At 39.4% G+C, this 24,093-nt stretch overlaps 1 protein-coding gene across 8 annotated transcripts in view; it reads right to left on the reverse strand.

Moving 5' to 3' along the window:
- Positions 1-24,093, reverse strand: part of LOC120784419 (vacuolar protein sorting-associated protein 13B-like) — a 339,421-nt gene that overhangs the window by 309,523 nt on the left and 5,805 nt on the right. For all 8 annotated transcript variants that reach the window (XM_040118221.1, XM_040118219.1, XM_040118222.1 and 5 more), the window contains exons 4-6: positions 8,391-8,508; positions 2,229-2,396; positions 111-292 (exon numbers count right to left, since the gene is read on the reverse strand). In XM_040118221.1, the coding sequence (XP_039974155.1) occupies positions 111-292; positions 2,229-2,396; positions 8,391-8,508 (468 nt within the window). The remainder of the gene's footprint in view (positions 1-110; positions 293-2,228; positions 2,397-8,390; positions 8,509-24,093) is intronic.

The raw sequence follows: 24,093 nt of genomic DNA on the forward strand, positions 1-24,093 counted from the left end.
TTAAATTTGTCTGATTTTCAAATCAAATTAACCCATATAAAACACTTTTGTTGATCTTTGGGTAGATAAGGGCAGTTATCAAATTATTTCTAAAATTTGAAGCTGCTCACTTTGATGACAGATGGGATCTTTGAATTGATGTTGTCGTAGGTAAAATGAAGGCGTGTTCTAAAAGAGCATTTGTACAGCAGTGGGTCCTGGTAAAACTCGATCTTGCCACTAGCATTCCGCTTGTCCAGGCACACAGTGCAGTCTGCAAAGTTGATCACTTTCCTTAGGACCAGCTCTGGAGCTGCAAAGAGAGAAAAGAAAACAAAATTAATGCAGATCATTTCACATTGAACACAAAAAAGGTAACCCATTGTGCTTGACACTAATTGAACATGTCAACATACAGGGTGGTATCATTAAACACAAACGCAATCATCCACACTAACAAAGAGCAGGCCCTGACAGTTGGGGCTGCAAAACTCATTTCTGTTGGCCACTTCAATACTCTCAGCTCCAGTGTCCGGCTGACAGTGCTGTCAGCAGGCCAGCAGGAGAGACTCCACTGTGCAGTAAGAGTAGGACCAAGATGCCAACTTTTACTTTCTCTGACTTTGTGGAAGTCTGGTGTTTTCACATCCCAGACGATGAAAAAAAGACAAGGCAGCTGAGCTGAACACACACACTACATGTGCATGGGAGTGAATTACATATTTCTCCTATTTGTAGATAAGGTGTAATGAAGAAAATACATCAGTAATACATTGAGTGTGTATAAAACTGGAAAACATAGACAAGAAAAAGCACAAACCAACAAACTACAAGCACCTGACCAATTAATAAACTGAAGATGACAAATAAATCCTCATTATCTGTGATCTAGGAAGTCAGAGGAGATGACACCCAGCAGACATCACAGAGCTCTTGTGTAATGTGACATTTACAAGAGGTACAACCAAGTGGTTTGTGTGTGTGTTGGATAATCACACATCATCAGATTCTCCAATGTCTCTGAGTCACTCACCCCTGACAGACTGATAACAGGACTCATAATTCCCAGAATTGTTTTATTCTCTAAACAGTGCCAGTAACTATTATTGTAGCCAATCATCGCTTCTCATAATGGAATAGGTACCTCTTAACTAGAAATTCTACAGTGAAAACAATGACTGAAAATGACCACTTCATCATTCTCTGTTGATATAGGCTTGTGTGAGCCTATAAAGAATAATGTAATAACTGTAATTCTATGGCAGTAACCTGAGAAACAAAGGAGTTTGTACTGAGTGAAAGCTTTCAAAGTGTCATAGAAATGGAAATAGTAGGGCTGGATAAATACATAAATAAATAAAATAAAATCGATATTCTGTTTAATCGCCATTTTTGTGTGTGAACAGTGTGTGGATTCTAGGTCTGATGTCTTGTCAGCCTGATGTCTTGTCAACACAAAGAGTGCAGATGAATGAGTGAGTAGACATTCAGTTTTTTGCCCTGTCTATGCTCGAAGTGATCATTAAAGTGGATGTGCTGTACTTATGTGAAGCATCTGCCACTGACATACCATGCCTAGCTGTATGGGATAGCATTTATTTTTTTAAATATGCATAATGATGATACCCTTGTAAGTGGTGCAGGTTTTTTTCATTATTCTTGCTCAACTGTTTTGCACATGTAGGCCTAAAAAATATAGATGTGTCATGTTTTAGTCAGTTTGCATTTGCCAAGGAAAATAACTCCTTGGTGCACAGTTTTATAACAGGGAAATGTGTTTACAATTTAGCTGATATTGTGCGCTTAAGAACCCAAGTAATTAGTTCCACTACCTTTAGGAATTAAAACAAAAAAGACATCACGAGCCAGGTAGCCATCAAATGCAAGGGCCCCCAAGGATTACATTTCCTACTGTTTACAAGTGGCATTCTCAGGTTTAAAATTCCCTGCATAAACTGTCTTTTGTAATTTTAAATGTGAACTTTTTTCTGTGTTAAAGCCCACTGCGCCCAGGATTTACACATGCTCCAATTACACTGTGGAGTTTATCAAGAGTCTGAATATGAGACGACTCTGGCAGCTAGCATTGGGCATTTAAACAAATAGCCACGTTTAAATGTGTTGGAGATGTCTGTTTGACCTTAGTTTGAACTAACAAAATTGAACACTTACTGTAGTATATAGGTTCTTGTCTTAGTGGATTTACTAGTTAATCCCACTACCAAGGAATGTAAGCACCAATTGCTCACCAGTGATGTCCATGAAGGCCCTCTCCCACATATCATCCACAGTGTAGCACTCTGCTGAAGTAATGTTGACCGACAGCACGATGTCATCTTCCACATACTTAAGGATCAGATTGTTCACCACAATATTCACATTGTTCACCACACGCCTGATCAGACTCTGCACGTAACCTTCAAACAAAAGAGGAAACACATGAGAAACACGTTAAACTGCACAATAAGTCCACTTAAAAAAGATACAGAAAAAGCATACGTAATTTCAAAGAGACATACATGTACACAGGAGGGGATAGCAGCTACATTAGCATATATTCACTAGTATATACTCTCAGTTGGCAGTTTATTAGGCACACCAGGTTAAAATTAATGCAGTCCGATAAAACATTCCTGCAATAAATCATCTTGAAGGTTATAATGTTCAGTTTTTATTGAAATTGTTTTAGAGAAGGTGCTGATTCAAATGTATGATCATTTTGGAGGATGTAGTGGTGCTTGTGGTTTGTGGTGCCATTGAACTGTACTGCATTATACAGAGAGGTGTTTCTGTTGTTTTTTTACACGGGGTGGACAAAATAATAGAAATACCTTTCTATGTAACACAATACAATTCAACAGCACCACAAACTGCAGCCTCCAAAATGACCATAAAGTTGAATCAACACCTCTAGATGTACCTAATAAACTGCCAACTGAGTGTATCAGGACACATTAGCTTAGTGTTTAGACAGTGTAAAAGAGTAAAATCCAGAGCTGCATTCTCTGAAAGTCTAGGCTGCCCTGCCATCCTCATGGGCTCGTAAATAAGAGGAGGTCCTGACATGTTATTTTTCGCCACAGACTATTCCTTGGACATGTACAGTTAAAGGAGCTAAATAGCCATAAGAAAACATTTTTACTCCTCACCCTGCCTGAGCAGTGCTACAAATCCTGGGTAAATTTATGAATCTCTGAAGGGCTATCCTCTCAGATGCAAAGTCCTGTTTAACCCAAAACTATGCACATACTGATTCAAACATATTCCTCCCAAGCCTGTTTAACCACTGAGGAGCTTGCGTGTTCACTTAAACATACGCAAGGTTCAGTGTATTCTTTGGAATGCCAAAATTCAAAATGAATGACACACACTGCCAGTAATGAGAGGAAAAACAACACAAATGGGTGACCTGTGTGAAAAACACTCAATGCACATTCATTTTAGAGTGTAATTACTGAATACAATTGGATTTCATTACTTTCAAAATATTAATGAATTGATATAATGATATGAATTTTGTGGTGATGGAGAACAAGGAAACAGAATATAGAATGTAGAAACAGATTTTATGGCGAGGGTGAAAGGTGCGGGGGCGGTGGGTTTTGTGGTAAAGAAGCAGGGGGACGTAGTAACCAAGAGCAAGCAGGAAAGAAAGAGAGAAAAAGCAGTTCGACAGATTGGGTTTCAGCAGAGCTGGGGGAACCATCCTGCAGTGTTACCAGTACCTCCTAATGGCCACTGTGACGCCCAGAAACAGAAGCTTCACAGGAAAAACATACATGGTAAGGTTATTACTCAACAAAGTAAGAAAGAACTTAAAATATTACAGACAGGGGAGTTTCAACCATAAAATATGAAAATATACAGCAATAAATTCTCCTAACCACAGGACCAACGGCATTATTCATTCCTCCCATGTACTGTTAAACACAGTAACTACAAGTTAAAACATATAAACCTTTAAAGCTTTTCCCTTATTTCCCAAACCAAATGTTTGTCTTCCTGTATCTACATGCCTGGCCCAGGGCATAACAGAACTGATAATTAGGCAGAACTAAATGGTTCTGTTGATGAAAATATTTATATGAATTGGTTAACTGTTGGGCCTCTTGTACACATGCCCAACTACGCATTAGCATAATCCAATTGACAAAATTCTCAGGAATTTGCTGCCTGACCAAACAGATGGGCAGTAAGAAAGGATGACATAATATAAACTCAACTCATAAACGCAATGCATGTTCGTGTCATTTGTCTGAGGACTTGTGCTTGTGCTTGTGTTTGTCTAAGTTTGAGTGGGTGCCTGGCTGCTTTTTTGCATGCATGAATGCTTGTGTGTGTGTGTGTGTGTGTGTGTGTGTGTGTGTGTGTGTGTGTGTGTGTGTGTGTGTCTGTGTGTCTGTGTGTCTGTGTAGATCTGGGGTCAGTAAGAAAGTTGCTGTCGCACCTGCAGCCTGGGCTGTAAAACCAACACTTTACCCCCTGCTATTTTCCTCTCTGGATCTAATTTGCCAGTGTCAGGTTGTCTTTCTTTCTCTCTTGCACTCTCTTACACTTGTTATACCTATTTTTGCCTCACACCAAATCCAGGGCCCCAATCTGTCTCTCTGCGAGTCATCGTACTGCTCTGAACTTCTGTAAACAATTGACACAGCCAGCACCTGTGCTGCGGCCCACAGGGAAGGAGCCCATTTAAAACTGCTCAACCATAAAATGACTGGAAAAACCAGCTCCTTTATGTGATCGCAGAACAGCCCAAGTACTCTCTTTTGTGCAATACAGGAAAGAAACAGTATAGTGTCCATGCTCACCATTTTTCATGTATATGGAAAGTATTAGCATGTATTAGCCTTGCCAGTTATTAGACATGAAGAAAAGTCCTGACAAGTCCATCAGACAGTAAATGTGAAGCCTATATTATTACAAGGTCACTATCGCCAGTAATACTTACATTTAATTATATTAGCCATATTAATATAATATATAATATAATAATATTAGCCATTCTATTAGTTCTATGACCTCTTATAATAAAATGGTAGATTCACAGAACTCAACCATGCATGGTACAACAGGTTTCCAGAGCAGAGGAAAGCTCCAGATGGAGAAAGCTCCAGCCTTTACCACTGTGGGATATTCTCTATCCATAAGTAGCATTTTCCAGTAATACCAGAACAGCTGCTAGATTTAGTTTTTAAGCAAAGGCCCCAGTACCAGGACAGCAGTAGCACTGGACCATAGATTTATCTCAGGAGTGTGTTTGCATTTCAGTCCATGCAAATCATAATCTCCTCCAATCATACACATACTTATACAACCATACATGAATGCACAAATCTTGGATACAAGGACACATAAATTTAGATGTGTGCATTTATGCTCAGTGTATTAGTTCAATATGGAAAAAACAGCAGAAATGGTCCCCAAATGCTCTAGTACTCCCAGCGGAAAAGGCTGACATAAAAAAACTGGTGGATAACTGTACATAAGTAAATTATATAGACATGGAACAACTTAAACAAATTAATATGATCCTTGCAGATACAGTGTCCATTAATTTTCCCACAAATGTCTAAAATAACAAGTTATCACATGTGACAAGAAATAATTTACAATGATCCTCTAACAGATGGGTTACTTCTCCCATCATAGCTGCTTACTAGCTTCCTTTACTTTGGGAAACTGTCATACTTTAAAGACACCTTATACTAAATGTCTTAATACACTTGCAATATTGAATATTGTGGTGGCTCTTTAAGTAGAGTTCAGCTTTGAAACTGCAATTCTTGAGTATACCTTTGATCCAACCAACTCACAGGTAGCAGGCTAAACCCAGACTCAAAGCGAGAGTTGCCACTATTAAATCTCTTTGAACTCCTTTAAAACAAAGCATGGGTTCACCAGTGTGAACAGGGCCAAAGCAGGAATCACCTGAAACGCAGAAATGAAGTTCTCAGAAACGGTGGCAACTGGACCCCCACAAAGCAGCAGTAAACTTAACCACTCACAGAATCGCCCAGGGTGGAAGCACTTGGGTTTTTGGTCTTTGAGTGGCTACCAGTCCAATGGCATATGAATTAACATCTCTGTTTTCCACCAAAGGGAGAACAGGGAGGATAAATTCAGTCAGCATGTGAGAGCTTAGGGCCAAATGACTGGATAATTGCTGGTGGCCTCCTTTTTAGTGTCGGCTGTGTTTTGATTTGGTTGTTTTGAACGGGAGGGGAGCAGATGCAAAACAGTGGTTTGGCGACGTAGATGCTGACGAAGAAGTAAGTCTGCCCATTGTCCTGTGATGGTCTCACTGCTAACACAGGTGTTCCTTAACACATACTGTACACATCTATATACACTGCCACTCTCCTACCACCCAACCATACACATCTGCTTGTGTTGATCACTGTCTTCTGAGACAGATGCATTGAAGTGAAACTAACTTCAAATTTGGAGGTGTATGCATGTGACCTTAAGAAATAAGGATGGAGGCCAGAAAAAGACTGTCCCAATCACCTGTTTTTGCCTCCAATCCCAAGTGGAGTTTTCTAATATTGATTTTTTTTTGGGCTTTATACAGTTGATGCCAGGTCCAAATCCAGGATTTGAATATCTCTAAAGCAATTTACAATAAGTGCATTCAAACCACATAGGAGCAAGAGCTTGATATCATCCAAAATTTTGAGTTTATACCTTTCAACAATTAACTAAAAGTACATTCAGTACATTCAGTCCTATAGTACAAGTGTTGTTATCACAGGATGACAACTTCTTTATCCGTACCAGTGGACTATAACAGTCTAAAATGAGGTACTCATGAGACTAATGAATGAATGTCTACAAAATTACACAGCTGTGCTGTGCCCTCACAAACATCCTTAACTACATTAAATACTCCTGACAGGTTTGTTTTGTATCTTATTCTTAGGAAAATATCCTCTGTCTGAGTCATAGCAGGTTAGTTTTACCTCATCTACCTTTTAACCTCTACCTTTTAATTAGGAAGGCTGGGATTACAGCATTCATCTGCTTCCTCACTGTTATTGAGGTGCCGTAACCTCTGACCCCAGAGTTGTCTTTACAGCCTATAATGGGTTGAAACAAGGTCCACTGCTGGAACAGTGTGAGGTGTGCACACAAATTAACACAGATACACTAAAAAATACCCACACAAAGGTACACACAGCACACACACACACACACACACACACACACACACACACAATCACACACACACACACACAATCACACACACACAATCACACACACACACACACACACACACTTTGGAAGTCTGCTGGAGGCAGGTCCAAAGGGAGATGCTGGGGTGTGAGGCACCCTGCTTTAACAGCTGGGGAGAGATATTATCTCATGTCAGGCCTGGAAATTGATCCTCCCCAGATACAACAAGATAGGAGGGTAGGTTCGTACAATCATGCATACTAGTACTCTGGGAGTGAGTCTTTTGGTTGGATGCCTGTGACCTGGATCTTAAAGCTCAAGACCCCCACCTATCTCCTTTCTTTTTTTTCTCTCTAAAAGCCATATATTTTCTTTATATTTTAGTCTCCTCTTTCTACCTTCTTTCTCACCTTTGCTGTTTTCTCTGCAAGTTTTTCCATGCCGCTAGAAGTTTTCATTATTTATTTTTTGCTAAAATGTTGTGTCTGAGAGGTTGCTACTTACCTTTTATGAAGTGTTTGTTGAGCATTTCAGTAAGATTACTTAAGTAGGTCATCCTTTTACACTTCAACATACAACTAAATAACATTATAATTTTCTGTGTAAGCATAACCATAAAGAAAAATATTTACTGGCTAATAAGGGGTCAGTGTAAGTTTGTTTATTTCTACAAGACAGTTAGAAATTGATTTTTTTTTTAAAGAAAAAAAAGAGGTCATAAAGATTTTTAAAAGGCCATAATCCAGCCCCAATCAAATAAGGCCCTGCTTTGTGAGGTGCTGTAAAGTGCTGGAGTAAGGCAGGCATGGAATCCATGGCCCTGTAGGAGGCATGTGGTCAAGTGGCCTTGTTGATAAGAGCTATCACTATGTGATTTATCAGAGACACATCCCCCGTGCTCTCTCTCTCTGGCTGATTTACACTAGTGAAAAATGCAGTGCTACACAGTTCATCTCAAAAAGAATATATCTCACAGTGTAAACAGGTCACTGACACTGACCCATGCAGGCATTGGGCTACTAACAATCCAGTTGATTTAAATCCAATTATTTTGTCCCTTACACATTCTTAGAGGCTAGAAGACAAAACCAAGATTTCTCAGTGGTGTAAATAGGTCCTAATCTCAGTCTCACTCCATTGCCCTGTCCTCCCCCACCAAGGCCGACCCTGCCCAGGTGGTCATTCTCTGAGCAGGGAGGTAGAATAGCCTCAGCGGCCCAAGGGCCATCATTTACCTGGGGGCAGGTCTGGGTCGCTGGGGGCAGCCTGCTGGAGGCGGCGGGGCTTAGCCACAGCCTTGGAGCTGTCTGAGACACTGCGACTGTTGGAACTAGAGCCGCTCTCATGGTCATCCTGATCAAAAAACAAACAAAAACACCCGTGAGGATAGTTAGTGAAGTTCTAAACAGATCTCTACAGAACTGGTGCACTTCAATTTGCTCCGACAATTATTCAGTTATAACCAGATTAAAGTAACACTTCGTTTTTTAGTTCACAGTAGTAGTATAGTAATAAAATGGAGTGTGAAGGTTCTAGTGTCCACAAGCTAATCCATTTATCTATATAATGCTTTGTTAGTTGCAATTTCCACGTCTCCACCAGGTTATCTTGCTTGTGTTAATCAGGTTGCAATTTTTATGGTCAAACTAAAACTACAAAAAGCTCTTTTTGTGTCCAGGTGCTATTTCCTTTCACTTCATCACTGCTAAAAAAAAAAACAATTGAATTAATAATTTTCACACACATCTTACCACACATGAGCAATATTGATTATCAAACAAGTCATGTATGTTCTAGTTATGGGGAACAACATAACTAGTCTAATGTAACATTAACCATTATCTGGTTACTGAGGCTAATCAAATTATTGGAGGCATGCAATCTGAGAATCTGTTGGCCTACACTGCTGTACGTGCAATGTGCAGAGGAATGATTGGAGGAGCATCTACCATATACCACTGTTTTTGAGCCCCCCTTCACAACAAACCTTCCCACTAACCGTGCTCCCATCTCCATTCAACAACCATCTCCATGTGCTCTACAAATAAACTCTGGTCCTTGGATGAGAAGGGTGAAAGACTCTCCTCCACAACAGCAAATGTCACCTGCACTCAGAGACCAGCAGCCTGTTAAGCCCAGGAATGCAAGTACAAGATCTGTGTGTGTAGGAATGACGATTAAATGGACTTCCCCTCCAGAGATGAGCCTGAAGATAAACAAAATGAGCCAAGGCTCTGGATGAGGAGGATATTTATTGGTTCAGCTTGTAGAGTGCCTCAGTCTAGTGGGTGCTCTGTGACATGAGGTGCAATTAAAACAATTGGGACATGGGGAGAAACAGTGGAGGGGTCATGAGATTGTGGTTAAAGGACTGACTGCCAAGTACTTTTACTAGTTCTACTGCTGGGGTAACTACAATTTTAAATTAAGCTTAACAAATACACAAATACACAAAAAAGAGTTCCCATGTTGTTCGTGTTTATAATATTTCAATATTTTTAGCAATGTTTTAACACTCTCCTGGAGCTTAAAGCATAATAAACCAAGGCTCTCATATCTGATGTAATCATGTGACAAACATTGGAGAAGCTCCATTAACAACAAAGCAACTGACTTTGTGGACATGTAAAATTTCTACAAGCAGATTGTCATTTTCCCCAGAGGGTCTTGGTCATCGTGTTTCCAAGTTAGATTAGAGGCTTGTTATTTTGTTTTCAAGGTTTAGGAAGAACTTGCATGTTCACAACTTTTGATTCAACAGTTCATAATCAGAGGTTATGGGACTAATAATTTGTCAAATCTGTTTTTGCATGCAGAGGACAAATATCTGTCTAATTTGGAATACAATCAGAACTACTGAAAAAACCTCTTTAACCATAAATTATCAGTTCGGAGAAAAGGGGAGAACAGCCTTTTACATCAAAATCAAAGCACATCAAAATACTATGGCTACTATAGCTTAAGTTCTACTCTTCTACATCTACTATGTATAACAGAACAAATACCACATATTCATATTCACAGTAGACATAAGCTTGCAACACAGAATGGTAGGAGGAAATTTAAAAAAAAAAGAAGATAATGCACAGATAAAGTTTACCATAAAAGGGAAATAGAAAAGAACCCAAACATATTAGAACCACTCTAAAAATAGAGAATTCAGAGAAAGGGTAGACTTGAGTGAGCTAACCCCCAGTATGGTATTGATTAGGGGTTACTGCAGCACTGTAACCTTTTCACAGTCAGCCTGGGCGGTAAGTTAGTCAGACAATTTGGACAAAGAAACAGGCGATCACATATGTTTAGCATTTAAAGGAGGGATTGGTGTGGCAGAGTGTCGCAAGAGCCATCCCCTTATGATGACTAATGTAAACACTGAAGGTGTCAAGACCAAATATATATTTGGCTACTCCATGAACACATACTTCATTCACACATACTCAAATGAGCAAATGAAAACCCACAGCCACACCTTTCAGGAAAGCCACATGCTTTACATATTGCACATGCATGTACCCCACACAATTAACACACATTCCCTGGTTCTGACACTATTTAATGACAATGAACCCCTTTCTCTCTGTGTGGTTGCGTAATGAAGATTACGTTTTAAGCATACTTTGCATAATTTGAGTTGTGGACACACTGACAGAGAAGAAAGTATCCCCCCGTGCGGTAAAGTAAACATGCAATTGCCAAAACGGACGAGAGAGGCTCTGGCAGAAATATTTACACTTTACTTCAGTAAGGGCCTTTGCGGTAGAGCTGCACTATGCAAGCAGTTTTTCCCCATCAGTGAATGGTGGGAATTGGTAAACAGAGGAGGATGAATAATAAATACTTCATCAACGTTCCAAAGAGTAGAGATTGGCAAATAATAAGATTTAAATTTGTTGCTCATTATTCACACTTCATTTGTCAACTTGTCATCACTTCAAAAGTTGCATCAGCAATTTTTTGAGATATCACACTGAAAAAGCAACAACGTTGTTTTTTAGATGACGCAAGTTTTAAAATGAGACATGTTCATATGTCTCACCATATTTGCGAATTGAGCACATTAGAAACTGCCTCTCTCCCCTGTAAACTTTCATATCTATACCTAAAGGAATGCCTAGCCCTGCAGGCCAAGACTGCATTTCAACAGTTCAACAACTCAATCTGCCACTAAAGGACAAGACTGCCAAATTTGGAAGTAGCGCAATTAAGCGTTCAATGTCATGGTGGGCAATGAGCAATTCTCCAGAGGCGAAAAATGCCTTTTCAGAAGGAAGCCCTGAGACAAATGAAGCCTGCCTCAGCTGCTGCCGGGTAAACTGATCCTTTCAATGCCACACCAGGGTGCAGGACATGGAGGGAGGGATGGAGGGATAGAGAAGGAGAGAGGGACAGAAGGACCAGGGAAAGGGGGGGTTTCTTCCCCTACAGGCATGTCAACTCAGCTGTTGACCAAAGATGACGGCAGCAAAAAAAGGAAAAGAGATACAAGAAACAAAGAGATGAGTGGAAAAAATAACAGCGTGAGAGTAAGTGAGACAGTCAGACAAAGAGTGGTTGAAAGACAGTAAGAGTGAGTGACTTGGAGATAATGAGACCATAACAGAGGCACAGAAAAAAGGAGCAGGTTCTGGCAGTGTGAGTGACAGGTGAGGGGGACCCCCTACTCAGAGGGTAAGTGGGCACCCATGGAGGGTTAGGGCACAGGAAAGCCAGACCTGACCTCTGTCCCCCTACAGACGTCTGGCTCAGTCGGGGACCAGGAGGCAGTGTGTTGAGCCTGTCTGGAGGGCCAACCATCATCTGAGCTGCTCAAAACATTAGCTGGACCCCATCACCACCTCCAGCTATTAGAAACTCCACCTATGCAAATACTGTCACAGTTTTCCAAGTACAAAAAAACTAGCTAAACCACTAAAATTTGCCACTTAACTACCATTGGCAGTGTAATTTATACGTAAACCGTGATGTAAATAAGTCAAATTTATGAAAAAAAACCCCCAAATATTTGTCAGTAAGTGGATCATTTCAGGTCACAGAGAGCAAAAATTTTAACAGTGTGATGTGAGGACATAGGCGGCAATAAGTTGCAAAATTCAATTTTATTTTAAATTGGTATGGTTTCCTTGCATCTGTTTAAACTGTCTTAGATATGCAGTAAGTTTAACAGTCACTGTAAAACAATATTAGAGTACTGAAAATAATTTATACATTAGTCAGTGTAAAGTGTACAAAAAAAAACAGCATAATGGTCCTACTGCAATTTCTTGTCATTTGGGGTTTTGTCTTTTACATATGTTGGCCAAAAACAAAACAATTTTGGCAGAGTTTGCTTTTATTGCCCAATGCACATTTCTGAAAAATAAAATATTACACTTTCTTTTTTTCCCTCCACAAATTACTAAGCAATTTCTCAATTTCAGTCAACTACCCTGCCTGCAGCTGCCTGATCTTTGAAACCCAAACATTTTTAAAACCGGTCAATTTCACACAGTTTCAGCAGATTAATGGGAGCATGCAGAAGACCATTGCTAGATAAACACACTCTTTGTTATTGTTGTTTTTCCACTGCAGGTTACTGGCAAACTCATGCTGACATCAAAGCAGCGGGCCTAGAGACTGGAGGCCAGGCAGTGGAGGGCGAACGCCTATGGAGTGAGAAAATACATGAAGGTAACCCAATAGCTCCTTATCTCAGACAACCCCCCCCCCCCCCCCCTCCTCCTCCAAATCAGTCATATTCACATACAAACACAGACACACACACTGGGTCTGACAAGTAAAGACCCTGTCCCCCATGTCAGGGCAAGCAGAGCACGATCCCTAGGGAGGATCTAGCAATCAGACCTTCTCCCTCCTTCTCCCAGGCAACACATTTTGCCATACGTAACTTTGTTCAAACCTAACAGAAAATCCTTCTAATACCAGCTGCCAGGGAATGGTAGGAGTCACTGTGGATGTGATGGGTTTCAGATTGTTCCTCCAGAACAATACTGAAGACACTCACTGCTAACATGATACATACACCCCACATTCAGCAGAGAGAACACTGCTTTGCTGTTGAAGAAGTGCCTCTGTTCTCACTGCTACTAGCTGTCCTCTCTCCTCCTTATGTCATCTTGCTCTTATAACTTTTGTTCCTTCACCTGTTGTAATTTCTTCCTCCTCCTCATCCTATTCATTTTCAGTTTTTTATATCTTCCGTGTCTATAATCTATGACCTTTTTGGGCTGGACCACAACAGCGGCGCCAGCCCTATAAATGTGAATGTACAGATTCTGTGACTAACTGACTGGCTGACTTATTTAGTGAGTGAGTGAGTAAGTGAGTGAGTGAGTGAGTGATAAAGTTACAACATAGGTTGGCCGGCCGAGTTTTGGAATTTCACCATTGGCCGTTGCGCTTTTGAAATGAATTGGCACAAACAGTTTCTATTGCCTCATCAGGGGGGCGTTTACATTTTAGCGTCTTTGTCGCTAGATTTACCGATTTTTCACACCCTTTTAGCAACTTTTCCTCACAAAAGCACCTAGCGACAAATCAAGCAACTGTTTGGACAAACCTTTGCTACTTTCGGTAGAACAGAGTCCCCAGTATTGCCCCACAAGTGCAAGGTCGGGCTTTCCCTCTGCAGGCATGCTTCTCTATGCGTCTCATTCAATTGGCCACATGGCAGCTGATACAGACATGAATTAGATTCTAGCTTTCTCTCTGAGTGATCATTTTGAAGTAAATATAGCTGAAATCACAGCAGAGCCGTTGTCTTTAACTTATGTGTAGGTAATTTATTCACACAACGTCGCGGTTATAAAATCAGGATTTTAGCAATGTAGAGCAGCAGCTTCGAAATGGCTTGGAAGTGACTGCTGGGTAACACGTAGTCTTAATGGGTCACTATTTCATACTGTTCTGTCAAAAGAACAGATACTAGGTTTTGACCTAGTCTTGTTATACTCTAGATGATTCTAGTTTGTCGTTATCATCATCTTCATCCGTTTGCTTACTCTAGACCTTCTCAACCATAACCAGCTAGTCTGAAGCTTGTTTTAACAGCGATGACCCTGGTTCCCATTAGAATGGTTTCCAGCTGGCACCACAAGGAATGACACAAGAGACTTTGCTCAGAGTTTCAAACATACAGTCAGAGTTTGGGATGGTTCCAGTAATGTAAACTGGTATGCAGCCACCTCTTTTACACTTAAGCTGCTTGACCCATTGATGACGACCCCCCTGGAATGTAAGCTGTAGAGAACAGAGCTCATCGCATTTGACTCAAATGACGTTTTTTTAAACGTACCTTGGCCTCGAATACATCCATCAGCTCAACTAAAAATTAGCTGCTAATGGGTTTTTAATGAAACTGTAACAAATGTAGAAAGCCATTACACCATGATTAAAGACAGGGGTTTCACTTTCTCAAACAGAGGTAGACTAGAGAAGGCTGCTGGCAGCCAGAGCTGTAAGGACAGAATTACACACTCTTCCTCCCATTCAAAACACTCAGAAATGCGCAAAAGATCCTAAGTTATCATTAACCGAAAAACCCCTCTTCATTTTGTATACATATACAATCACACTTCACCGCATACGTACAATAAAGACAAATATTTGCATACAACACCATAAACAAATATATGTACAGTCTCATACATAGCCTAAATATAATGAACCATACTCTAAAAGCACAGTAGAGCCGTGCAGCTGGAATCCATGGCAGACTGGAGGGATTAGAGACCGAAATGAACCCAGATGAATATCACATTGTATGACATTCTGAATAATTATCTCAATGAAAACAGCTTATTACAAAAATGTGGACTCTCCCGTTCCCCCTCTCTTCAAGTAATTAAATCCGCAACTGAGAAAGAAAATCCCCATTAACAATGGATGAACTGCAGTACTGAAATATTACAGTCCTGAAATTTACACAATGTGCTGCATTATTTAAACTGTATTGGTGAATTTCTTAGCTGTGTTTTTCTGTGTAATTTCAGTGTAAAGAAGCATGTGCAACTTTAATAGTTTATGAAGAAGCTTAGCTTACAAAGTAGTCAACCAAGAAAAATGTCTACTTTCATAATTTTGTAACACAAACTGTTTCTGTTAATAATCCAAAAGTACAGAATAATGTAAGTAAGATGTCATGTCACAAATGCATTCTACATGTTAAAAATATGTAAACATTCAACAGACTACGACTTTTAAAAAATAACAAAGATGGCCAATTTTAAGCACAGTTATGAAATGTACAGATAAAATGAATGTGCTGCTCCCTAATTTCAAAAGTAAAGCTATCATGATCCTCATTTGAAACTTTTTAAGTCAATTTTCTCTTCTGAAACCCCACACTGCTACTCTGGTTAACTATATTTTCAACCTTCTGATAAACAAAATGTCGTTGACAAATTAAGGCGAGACAGTCCATAAAAATATGCATTCAACCTGGGTTTATTTAAAACTCTTTTTTTTTTCTATACATTCAAACGCATTATCTTTAATTTGTGATTTTAAAAATCTTCATGCCTATATAATTACTGCAGCCACAACAGAAAATAGACAGGCTTGTGGGAATTTCTTTGGAATCATATCAAAGGGGGGGGCTGTTTACAAGGTCTGTAATAGCCAAAGTATTACTTAGCCCATTTCATCCATGTGAGCTGTTACAATGAAAGCGCTGGGTCAATTTTCCAAGCATATGCCTTCTTTTTTCAGAAGCTCAAAAATATAACATGTTAATAAAAGAGTGGGGAGCAGGGACATGGAAATGATTCCAAAGCATCTGCCAAAAGGAGAATGCACAATTACAAAACTATTTCACTCCGAGGCGAGAGGAATCACAACGACAGCCCTGGTGATGTCATGCTAGAGGTCTCTGCCAAGAATGCCTCCACTGTACCCAAGTCAAACTGGCTGTGTTTAATATCTGCCTCCAGAAAGCCCATAATAACAACAAACAGGGGTCCCAGTTACAGACCAGACCCACAGGGAGCAATATAAGGACTTCTGATTTTCACTAATTCATTTGGACATCTTGTTCAGCCTTTGTCCTTGCATTATCTTCACATGATATGATACAATTGGCTGCAGTTGTGGTGCATTTCTTTTACTGAGGCACAGCAAAGATTTTTACAAAAAGGGGTTAGTGCCAGACAGTAAAACTACCTTAACTGTAAAGAGCCAGACGCCAAGACTTGAGCTTTGTGCCCTCCTCGAGCCTCTTCAACACTGTACAGAAGTTTTGACTACATCATCTCAGTAACATTGACTAATCAGTACCACTATTGTCCATTACTAAATGTGACCCGTTTAAGTGCACTGTGGAGCTACTGTATTATGTAGTACAGGTTTGAACCCCAAGACATTTTCTTTAGTCTTTCAAGAAAACATCAAATAATACCAGCAGAAACCAATCTTGTGTTTACAGTACATTAGCTGTTACTGCTCCAGTTAAAGTGTGCATAATTCTCCATTAATCTAGTAAATCTCAAAGCCAGTGTATTCATGCATGAAATCTGTTTCTTTGTTACAAAATTGCTTTTTTGCTTATTATTTCCCCAAACCAGTATACAGGTTAGCAGTAAGACATGGCAAAGCAAAGGGAGAGCCGAGGTCAATGGTCTTTCATCCTAGCTAACAATGTTTGCTTTCCATGATTGTTGTTCAAACAAAGGATTTTAAGTCATAGTAACTCCAATCCCAAGACTTGATTAAAAGCCAAGAATCAGGAATTCAGACAGGCTAGTGACTAGTCCTGATGTAGGTGCCGTGATGGAATTTGGAACCTGGCTCAACAGTCTAGATCAGTGCTGTCTCCATTTTCTTTTCATTGGAGCCCATTCACATTCTGCCCAGTGACCTCTTGATGTTAACATACCATGTTCCTGCTGGTTCCTGCTCAGGCACTTTTAGTATTATTGCACTTGACATACCGAAATGTTGTCTCACTGTTGAAAAGGAGAAAACATAAAGGAAAGGGACAGGGAAAGAAACTGAAAGAACAAAGAGTGTGAAAAAAGAGCGAGGGCAACAATTTTTAAGAGAGCAAAAAAACTCGACATTAAATTAAAAAAAATACGAGTGAGACAACAGGAAAGTGGAGGGAAAAAAATCAAAAGGGAGAGAATGGGAAAGAGGGAATTGTTCCTGATTTAGATCTGAGAGGCTCTGGTCCTTCAGATGTCTCCATCAGCTAACCACAAGCCTGGGCTGAGCATGTGAGGCATGCTGCTTACACTGGCACAGCTACCCCCTAATGCTAATAACTGCAATGTGTTAGCTAGAATAAAACACTCCACACAGAACCATTATACACACATACACAGGCATGTGCAAAAGAACACACACATCTTATTCGAGTCACACATGGCACATGTGGGGGAATTCCCCAACACAGAGATGGCTTTCAGTGAGACCTGTTAATTTCTAATCGAAATAATTACTACTCCCTGGTTATTTGCCAGGTATTTATCATGTAGTGAATGTATCTCAGCAAACCATGTCACTTTCCTCTTCATGATAAGAAAATAATAAATATTTTTTACAAATGGTTAAGATAATGAGCATACTATAGAGATATTTTTATGTTCGTCTTATTTTGCTGAGTTGCTGACAACTAGTGGTCAGTAGCTGATTTTAACATAAACTGACATTCATCTGTCAAAAACTGAACCATCCCTGTTCTGAGCTTTGCCCATTATGTCATGCCCTATATTAAGACCATTATATGAAACATAAGCAGCCCCTGAACAATGTAAGCACCAGTCTCCAAGAACAGAGCAAGAAGTGGCTGAGGCTACTCTTACAACTTAATTGCATATGTGAGGTGCAGCTTGTAGGCACAAACTGTACAGACCTAAGCGTTCTTGGAGAGCATCAATGGTCTGAATCCAGCGGGATAGACTAAATCAAACTGAAAGATGGGAGAGGACTTTCTGTCAATGCTGAGAAAAACCAAAGCCATATTGCAGTGCATGAGCATAAAAGTGTAATGCAGCACACCTTACGTTTGTATAGCTTCTATACATCAAGGTCCAACGCAACTGAGGTACTGTCAACATCAATCAGATTACCCAAGAGATGGAAAACTGTCAACCTTACTTTGGAAACAAATGATTTCAAATGCATCCTTGTAACATCTTGGAGCCGTAACCCAGTCCCTGTACATGGATCTCAAATCTCTTATTGTCTTCATCAGTGTTACCAAAAGGAGACATGTTTCATTTCTTAACTTAAATTTACATAAAAAACAATGAAACAAGAAGTTTGCCCCTGGCCAAACTGTCAGAGAGCAGTGCTCTGTTTTACAAGGTACAATCATATTTATAAATTATAAAGTAAGATTTGAGAAGTTAAAAGTAAAAATTGAAAGGTTAAAAGTAAGATTCTAAATATTTCATTATGGCTAGAAAATTTAAAAGGGGCTTTGAACATTTAAAATTTGAATGTCTGTAATACCTGCTTTATACTCATGTCTGCAGTATGGTGTCTGTAATGTTACTAAACTTAAATTTCTGAATTTATGAGCACATCTTGAAAACACAATTTGGTTGGTACAAGTGGGAGAGGATTAACCCTCTGTTACTGCTCAGGCTGGTTTGGACTGTTTTGAGCTGCTCTTTCAGTTTCAGATCTTTCCCCAATTAAAATGATGTTACTAATCCCAGCATGCAAAGCTGAAAGAGCAGATTTGAATCTTTAAAAGGGATGTAGTGTATCTCTGCAAGTCATGCTCAAAAACTCTTAAACTCTTTTTTTGGTGCTCTGCAAACATTAAGAGCAGAAAGTGGTTGCCAAACATTAAAAAAAAAAATTTCACATCCTATTTTTTACTTTAAGGCAACAGATTCAAATATTGATCCTTACTTTCAACTTTTCAAATATTACTTTAAGTTTTATGAAGTGTGAATATGACTTTCCCTCATACTCCTTGATATCTCTCTGATGCTATATGTCAAACCAATCAATATTCAATTACCTCTGCTCTCTAAAACGTTGTTATGATTAGGAACAAATGCGGCTCAATTAAAGCATGTAAATTCTTATCATGTTGGTAATTTTAAAGAAGCAATGTGGTCAGTGTCAAGCCAGGCTGATACACTCGTTCAAGATCTTCATGTTTGTTATCTTTTTAGCTAACAATGTGCTTTCTCCACAAAACCTCCTTTTCTTTTCTCTGCCACCATGGCGAGTCACATGTTATGCAATTATTCATACGTATTTATTTCATATTCATATTTATTCTTCTTTTACCCACACATTGGTGGCCCAGGCCAACCAAAATAAAAACAAACTTTACCAATTCCAGCACACTCTGGGGCAAGTGGAATCTAACTCATACGCCAACACATTAAATAGAGCGGGGAGCTCCTTTTGGAACACATTAGGATCAGTATTCCTCTGACTTTAAGAATCATAAAGTGTTACATATAAAATGACTTACAGACAAAATCTAGATCTAGTATTAGAAAAAAGAAAAAAAAAATCAAAGATTTACACTGTACCAAATAGCTTGTTACTGACTAGATCTGCATACGTGATTTTACTTGTTAAAATATGCTGCCTTTTATGGGCTCATCATTTCTATAATAAGAGTGGAATTATTCATAGGTCAAAGGGGTGAGGGTTTGCTAAATGGAGCACACTCTCACCCTGAGACATAAAACACAGACCACCCACAGTTTGTGTAACACTGAGTAATACAAGCCTACCTTTCTCCACTGAGAAATTACACACAGAGGCACCCAGTTACCGTGTTACTCCTTTTTGTGACTTTCTGTGATGCCCAAAGAAAAAAAAAATACCCATCTCTATACATCTGGTTAGAGCAATTATATAAAAAGAAATACAGCGAAAAATGACCCAAATCTAGTGGCCTTGGTCTATGGCCTTAGCACCCAAAAAACAAACCGAAATAAAGTACATTAAATGATAGCCAGTTGTGTCACACTGACCAACAACACAGACTCGATTTTAAAGCAATATAAAGTGGTAAACTTCTTCCCTAATTTAATGCAATCACTTCCTATAGTATCTATTTAGATTTAAGATTCATAATGCAAATGGTGTTCCTTAATACAACACAATATCTTCCCAGAATTTCAATAATAATGCAATATCACCAGGAGCACACAACAAGTAATAGGCTCCACTGAGGGATTTCTGTAGTCCGGATGGCCTGAGAGCAGGGATTAAACTGTGTTGCGGCAGCGGCTGCCCCAGAGTGTATGGATCACCACTTGACTCACTGGATGCAGGAAGCCGGTGGGTTTAATTTTTCCCCCCGACTGCTTTCCTGTGTCTGAGGACTGTCTGAGGAGCTGAAGTAAACTCATTCCACCAGGACCCCAAACCTCCACCAAACCTCAAAGACAAAGCAGTGTAACGGTGTGGGTTGTGTAGCCTTGGCTGACTCACAGGCAGTGATGGCTGGAATTACACACTTGTGCATAGCCTTCTGCAGATGCTTTAAATCAGTTTGGAATGCCAAACAGACACCAGTGCAATGGGTCACTCTATGCTGAGAACTTGAATGAGGGTATGGGCAGTATGGGCACCATTACACCCCCCCACCAATTTGTATTGCCAAATACAAACCCATATACATAGACCCTTTCATAACCACTTCCAAGCACATATGCTCTGATATTTAGTCTACTTCTGTCTTTCTACAGTTCTCTATGTCTTTCATCAGAACGCATACTCTGGCTTCAAACCTGCCTGAGGAATCCACAGTGTGCCAACATTACTCCATCTTTTTATTATTTACAGTCAGAGTTAGGTTTTGTTACTGCTTCGGGGGGTTGGATTCAAGGAAAATAGATTTGACAAAGCTCCATGTCTTCGCCCTCTGTCTCCTCAGTCTTGAAGACAAGGCCCCGCTGAGCTGATGATCAGACAGATTTATGGTGCAATCTCTGTAAGCCATTTGCTCCCTGCGAGCCGGAGAATCAAAGGCAAGATTTCCGGATGGCATTGGGACAGAGATTATCCAGTTTGTGCTATCTGATTGCATACTTCCACAGGCTGTTTTCTTTTACTTGTGTAACTTTTTCCTTTATGTTTTCTGACTTGTGAAAGATGAGTTGCACAGGCACAAACAGACTGGATCTCATTCTGTCAGAGGAGACTGCACACTATGGAGGCTGACAGTGAAGGTACATTTGACTGCATGTTTAATGTTTTACTAACAGACACAATGACAAGAATACAGTCCTCATGTTTTTTCATTGTCACTGTATAACAAGTTCACACTCTGTCAACAAATATTACATATCTCAATTGAAAACAGAAAGTAAAGCATAACTACAACAGACCACTACAACAGTCTACACACAGAAGCGGCAACAGCTTCCTACTAGTAGGTTTCCTAGTTATTGGGTTTTGGATACAGGCCCTAGGTAGCAAAACCACATATTAAAGCAGCATCCAGAGTATAACTCCAAAACAGGGAATCACCTTTGCATCTGAATTCACAATGTTTTAAAACCTGTGTGTTTTATATTCACAACTCATGTATCACATCTATAGATTTCTGTTTAACATCCAAAGTCAAAGCAGCAATCCTTTGTCCTGTAGAAGGTAGATTTAGTGATGGAATAACAACTTGGGGTTTTTAAGATGTCTTCAAGAAGGGGTTCCCTAATTCACATGTATTACTCAATATTTAGGAGCAATGAGGTTTAGTGGTGTAAAGTCCTAAAAATAGATTGGAAGGAATCTAACAGAAGAAAGGGCCTAGTTGGACCATATGCCAAACCAACAAGTCTCAGAGGCACCTCCCCAAATCATCTTGAGGCAATGCATCAATCAGAACCTCCACATCAGTGGCAAATGCACTCAACGGCCATAAAACTCTCAGATCAAGCAGCTAGCTGAACCAAAACCACAGAGACTCTCTTCGGTAAACCCAAACCCTTATCTTTGTCTCATAAAAAATAAAGAGTGCCTCAGAGTGTTATGATCCACTGTAATAGTTATCCAGCCAGTTCCTCTCTGTCTTTGCTGATCACACCTCATCCTCAACATCTGGAGCAATTTACCAAGATGTCAAGAAGAAAAGAAAATGTGCCCGTAATTTTGCAACATTACATCAATGATAGCTGTTAGGTCTTTCATTAAAGCCTGAGTTCAGTATTGCCAATTTCTGTTACTACTACAACTAGCTACAAATACAAGAACAAATTCCTAAAAACAGCCGCACAATAAATTCTATCTCCTACCAAACGTTTTATCCATTTCCTCATTATAGGGAGAAGCTTGAGGGCAGTAATGCCTTAAACCAAATGCTCAGCACCATGTACCAGCTTCAGTGCACCACATCTAAGCTGAAAAAATTAAATGACAACAACACCTAATGAATAAAATTAAATACACCAAATATAGAAAATCTGTCCCGAATGTGAATAGTGGTGTGAAGCGGGTAAAACTGAAGATTGCTTACTCCTTCCATGGGATTTCCACAGGGCAAATAAGATATTACATGGAGACCTTATGAGTTCTAATTATAACTCCAGTTTCCATACAAGCTCATACAATATAAAATGACAGATTTTAAAACCATTGTTTTTTATTCTGCGCAGTTCTTGACATTTTCAGATTGCTTTTTAATTTAGAATGAGCTCAGACAAAACTGTTCATTCATATCAAGTAATTTAAGAGGGGCTACACTGAGTGCATCTTTGTACAAGAAGAGAGAAGTTTACGTTGACTACTACAAAACCCTTTCATCCCAATGAACAATCTCCTGTTACTCCATTAAGCTCTTAGGCATAGACCAGGGCTTAGTCTAAGTTCATATAGAGATGTCCCATCTAATTAAATGAACTCATACATGAACTAAAATGATTTAAAAATTTGAACTTAATCTGAATAGAAAAATACAAAGACAGATGTATCTAAACAAGGGTGGTAGTCATTTGAGGTGTACTAAAGAAAGCATGTAAATGGTCTACTTTTCAAATAATTGAAGTAGCATTGACACAATAAGAAAGACAAGAAAGATTTCCAAGCTTGCATCAGAGCATCATGTGACTTCAGGACACAATAAAACATATAAAAACAAATGTGGTTTGTATCTAAATAGCCTCTGGTTTGTAATATTAATGTCAAAAAAGTTGACAACATTTTTTCTATTGCCATACTTTCTGCACTACAAGTCCTCATTACAGCTTATTTTAAGCAATTACACTGTCAGCAGGAGCTGTAATCTCCAACTGCTGCTAAACTCCCAAATTTCCACATTTGCTGGAAACTATAATTGTGAGCTGCTCTAGGTCTTTTGCAGATGGGCCCTATTGCGCAATCTCAATATCCCTAATATTACCCAGTTCCTCTCAAGGGCAAACACGAACGTTAAAAAGGTCCAAATAATTCCGGTCAAATTACACCACCCTTAATGAACTTCAAAAGATGTACGGATGTTTTTACAGGCCAGCACTCCAGCTTTAACAGTAATTATGAAAACAAACCGTATTAATGATATCATTTATCATTTCCACACTTTGTCCGCATGAGGCCCACCCCAAAGTTCCTGTCTCTACTTCAAACTAGTAACCTATTAAACTTAAAATGTAAGATTTTCCATACACAGATCAACTTTTTTAGCTCTTTTAAAAATCCTGTCGGCCATAACCCAAATTACTTGAGGGCTTCAAGGATAACTGTCATGGTCCAAGTTTTGCATGCACCTATGGCAAACTCCCTGCATCCATGCTAGGATCTGACTAAAACTGGACCAGGGCCTGACATGTATGTGAATAGGACATCTAAATTCCAGAGAAATATAATTTTTTTTCTGTGAAATTAATGTGACAAAGGTCTACAGACCTGTTCCTTCAATCAAGGAAATTCTCTATGAGCTGACCAAAGTGGGAAACACCTCCCACAGAGATTACATGGTAAATATTGCTGTTTTTAATGTTCTAACGACATTGAATGTGTAAT

The sequence above is a fragment of the Xiphias gladius genome, chromosome 22, assembly GCF_016859285.1.
Source record: "Xiphias gladius isolate SHS-SW01 ecotype Sanya breed wild chromosome 22, ASM1685928v1, whole genome shotgun sequence".
NCBI classification, from domain to species: domain Eukaryota; kingdom Metazoa; phylum Chordata; class Actinopteri; order Istiophoriformes; family Xiphiidae; genus Xiphias; species Xiphias gladius.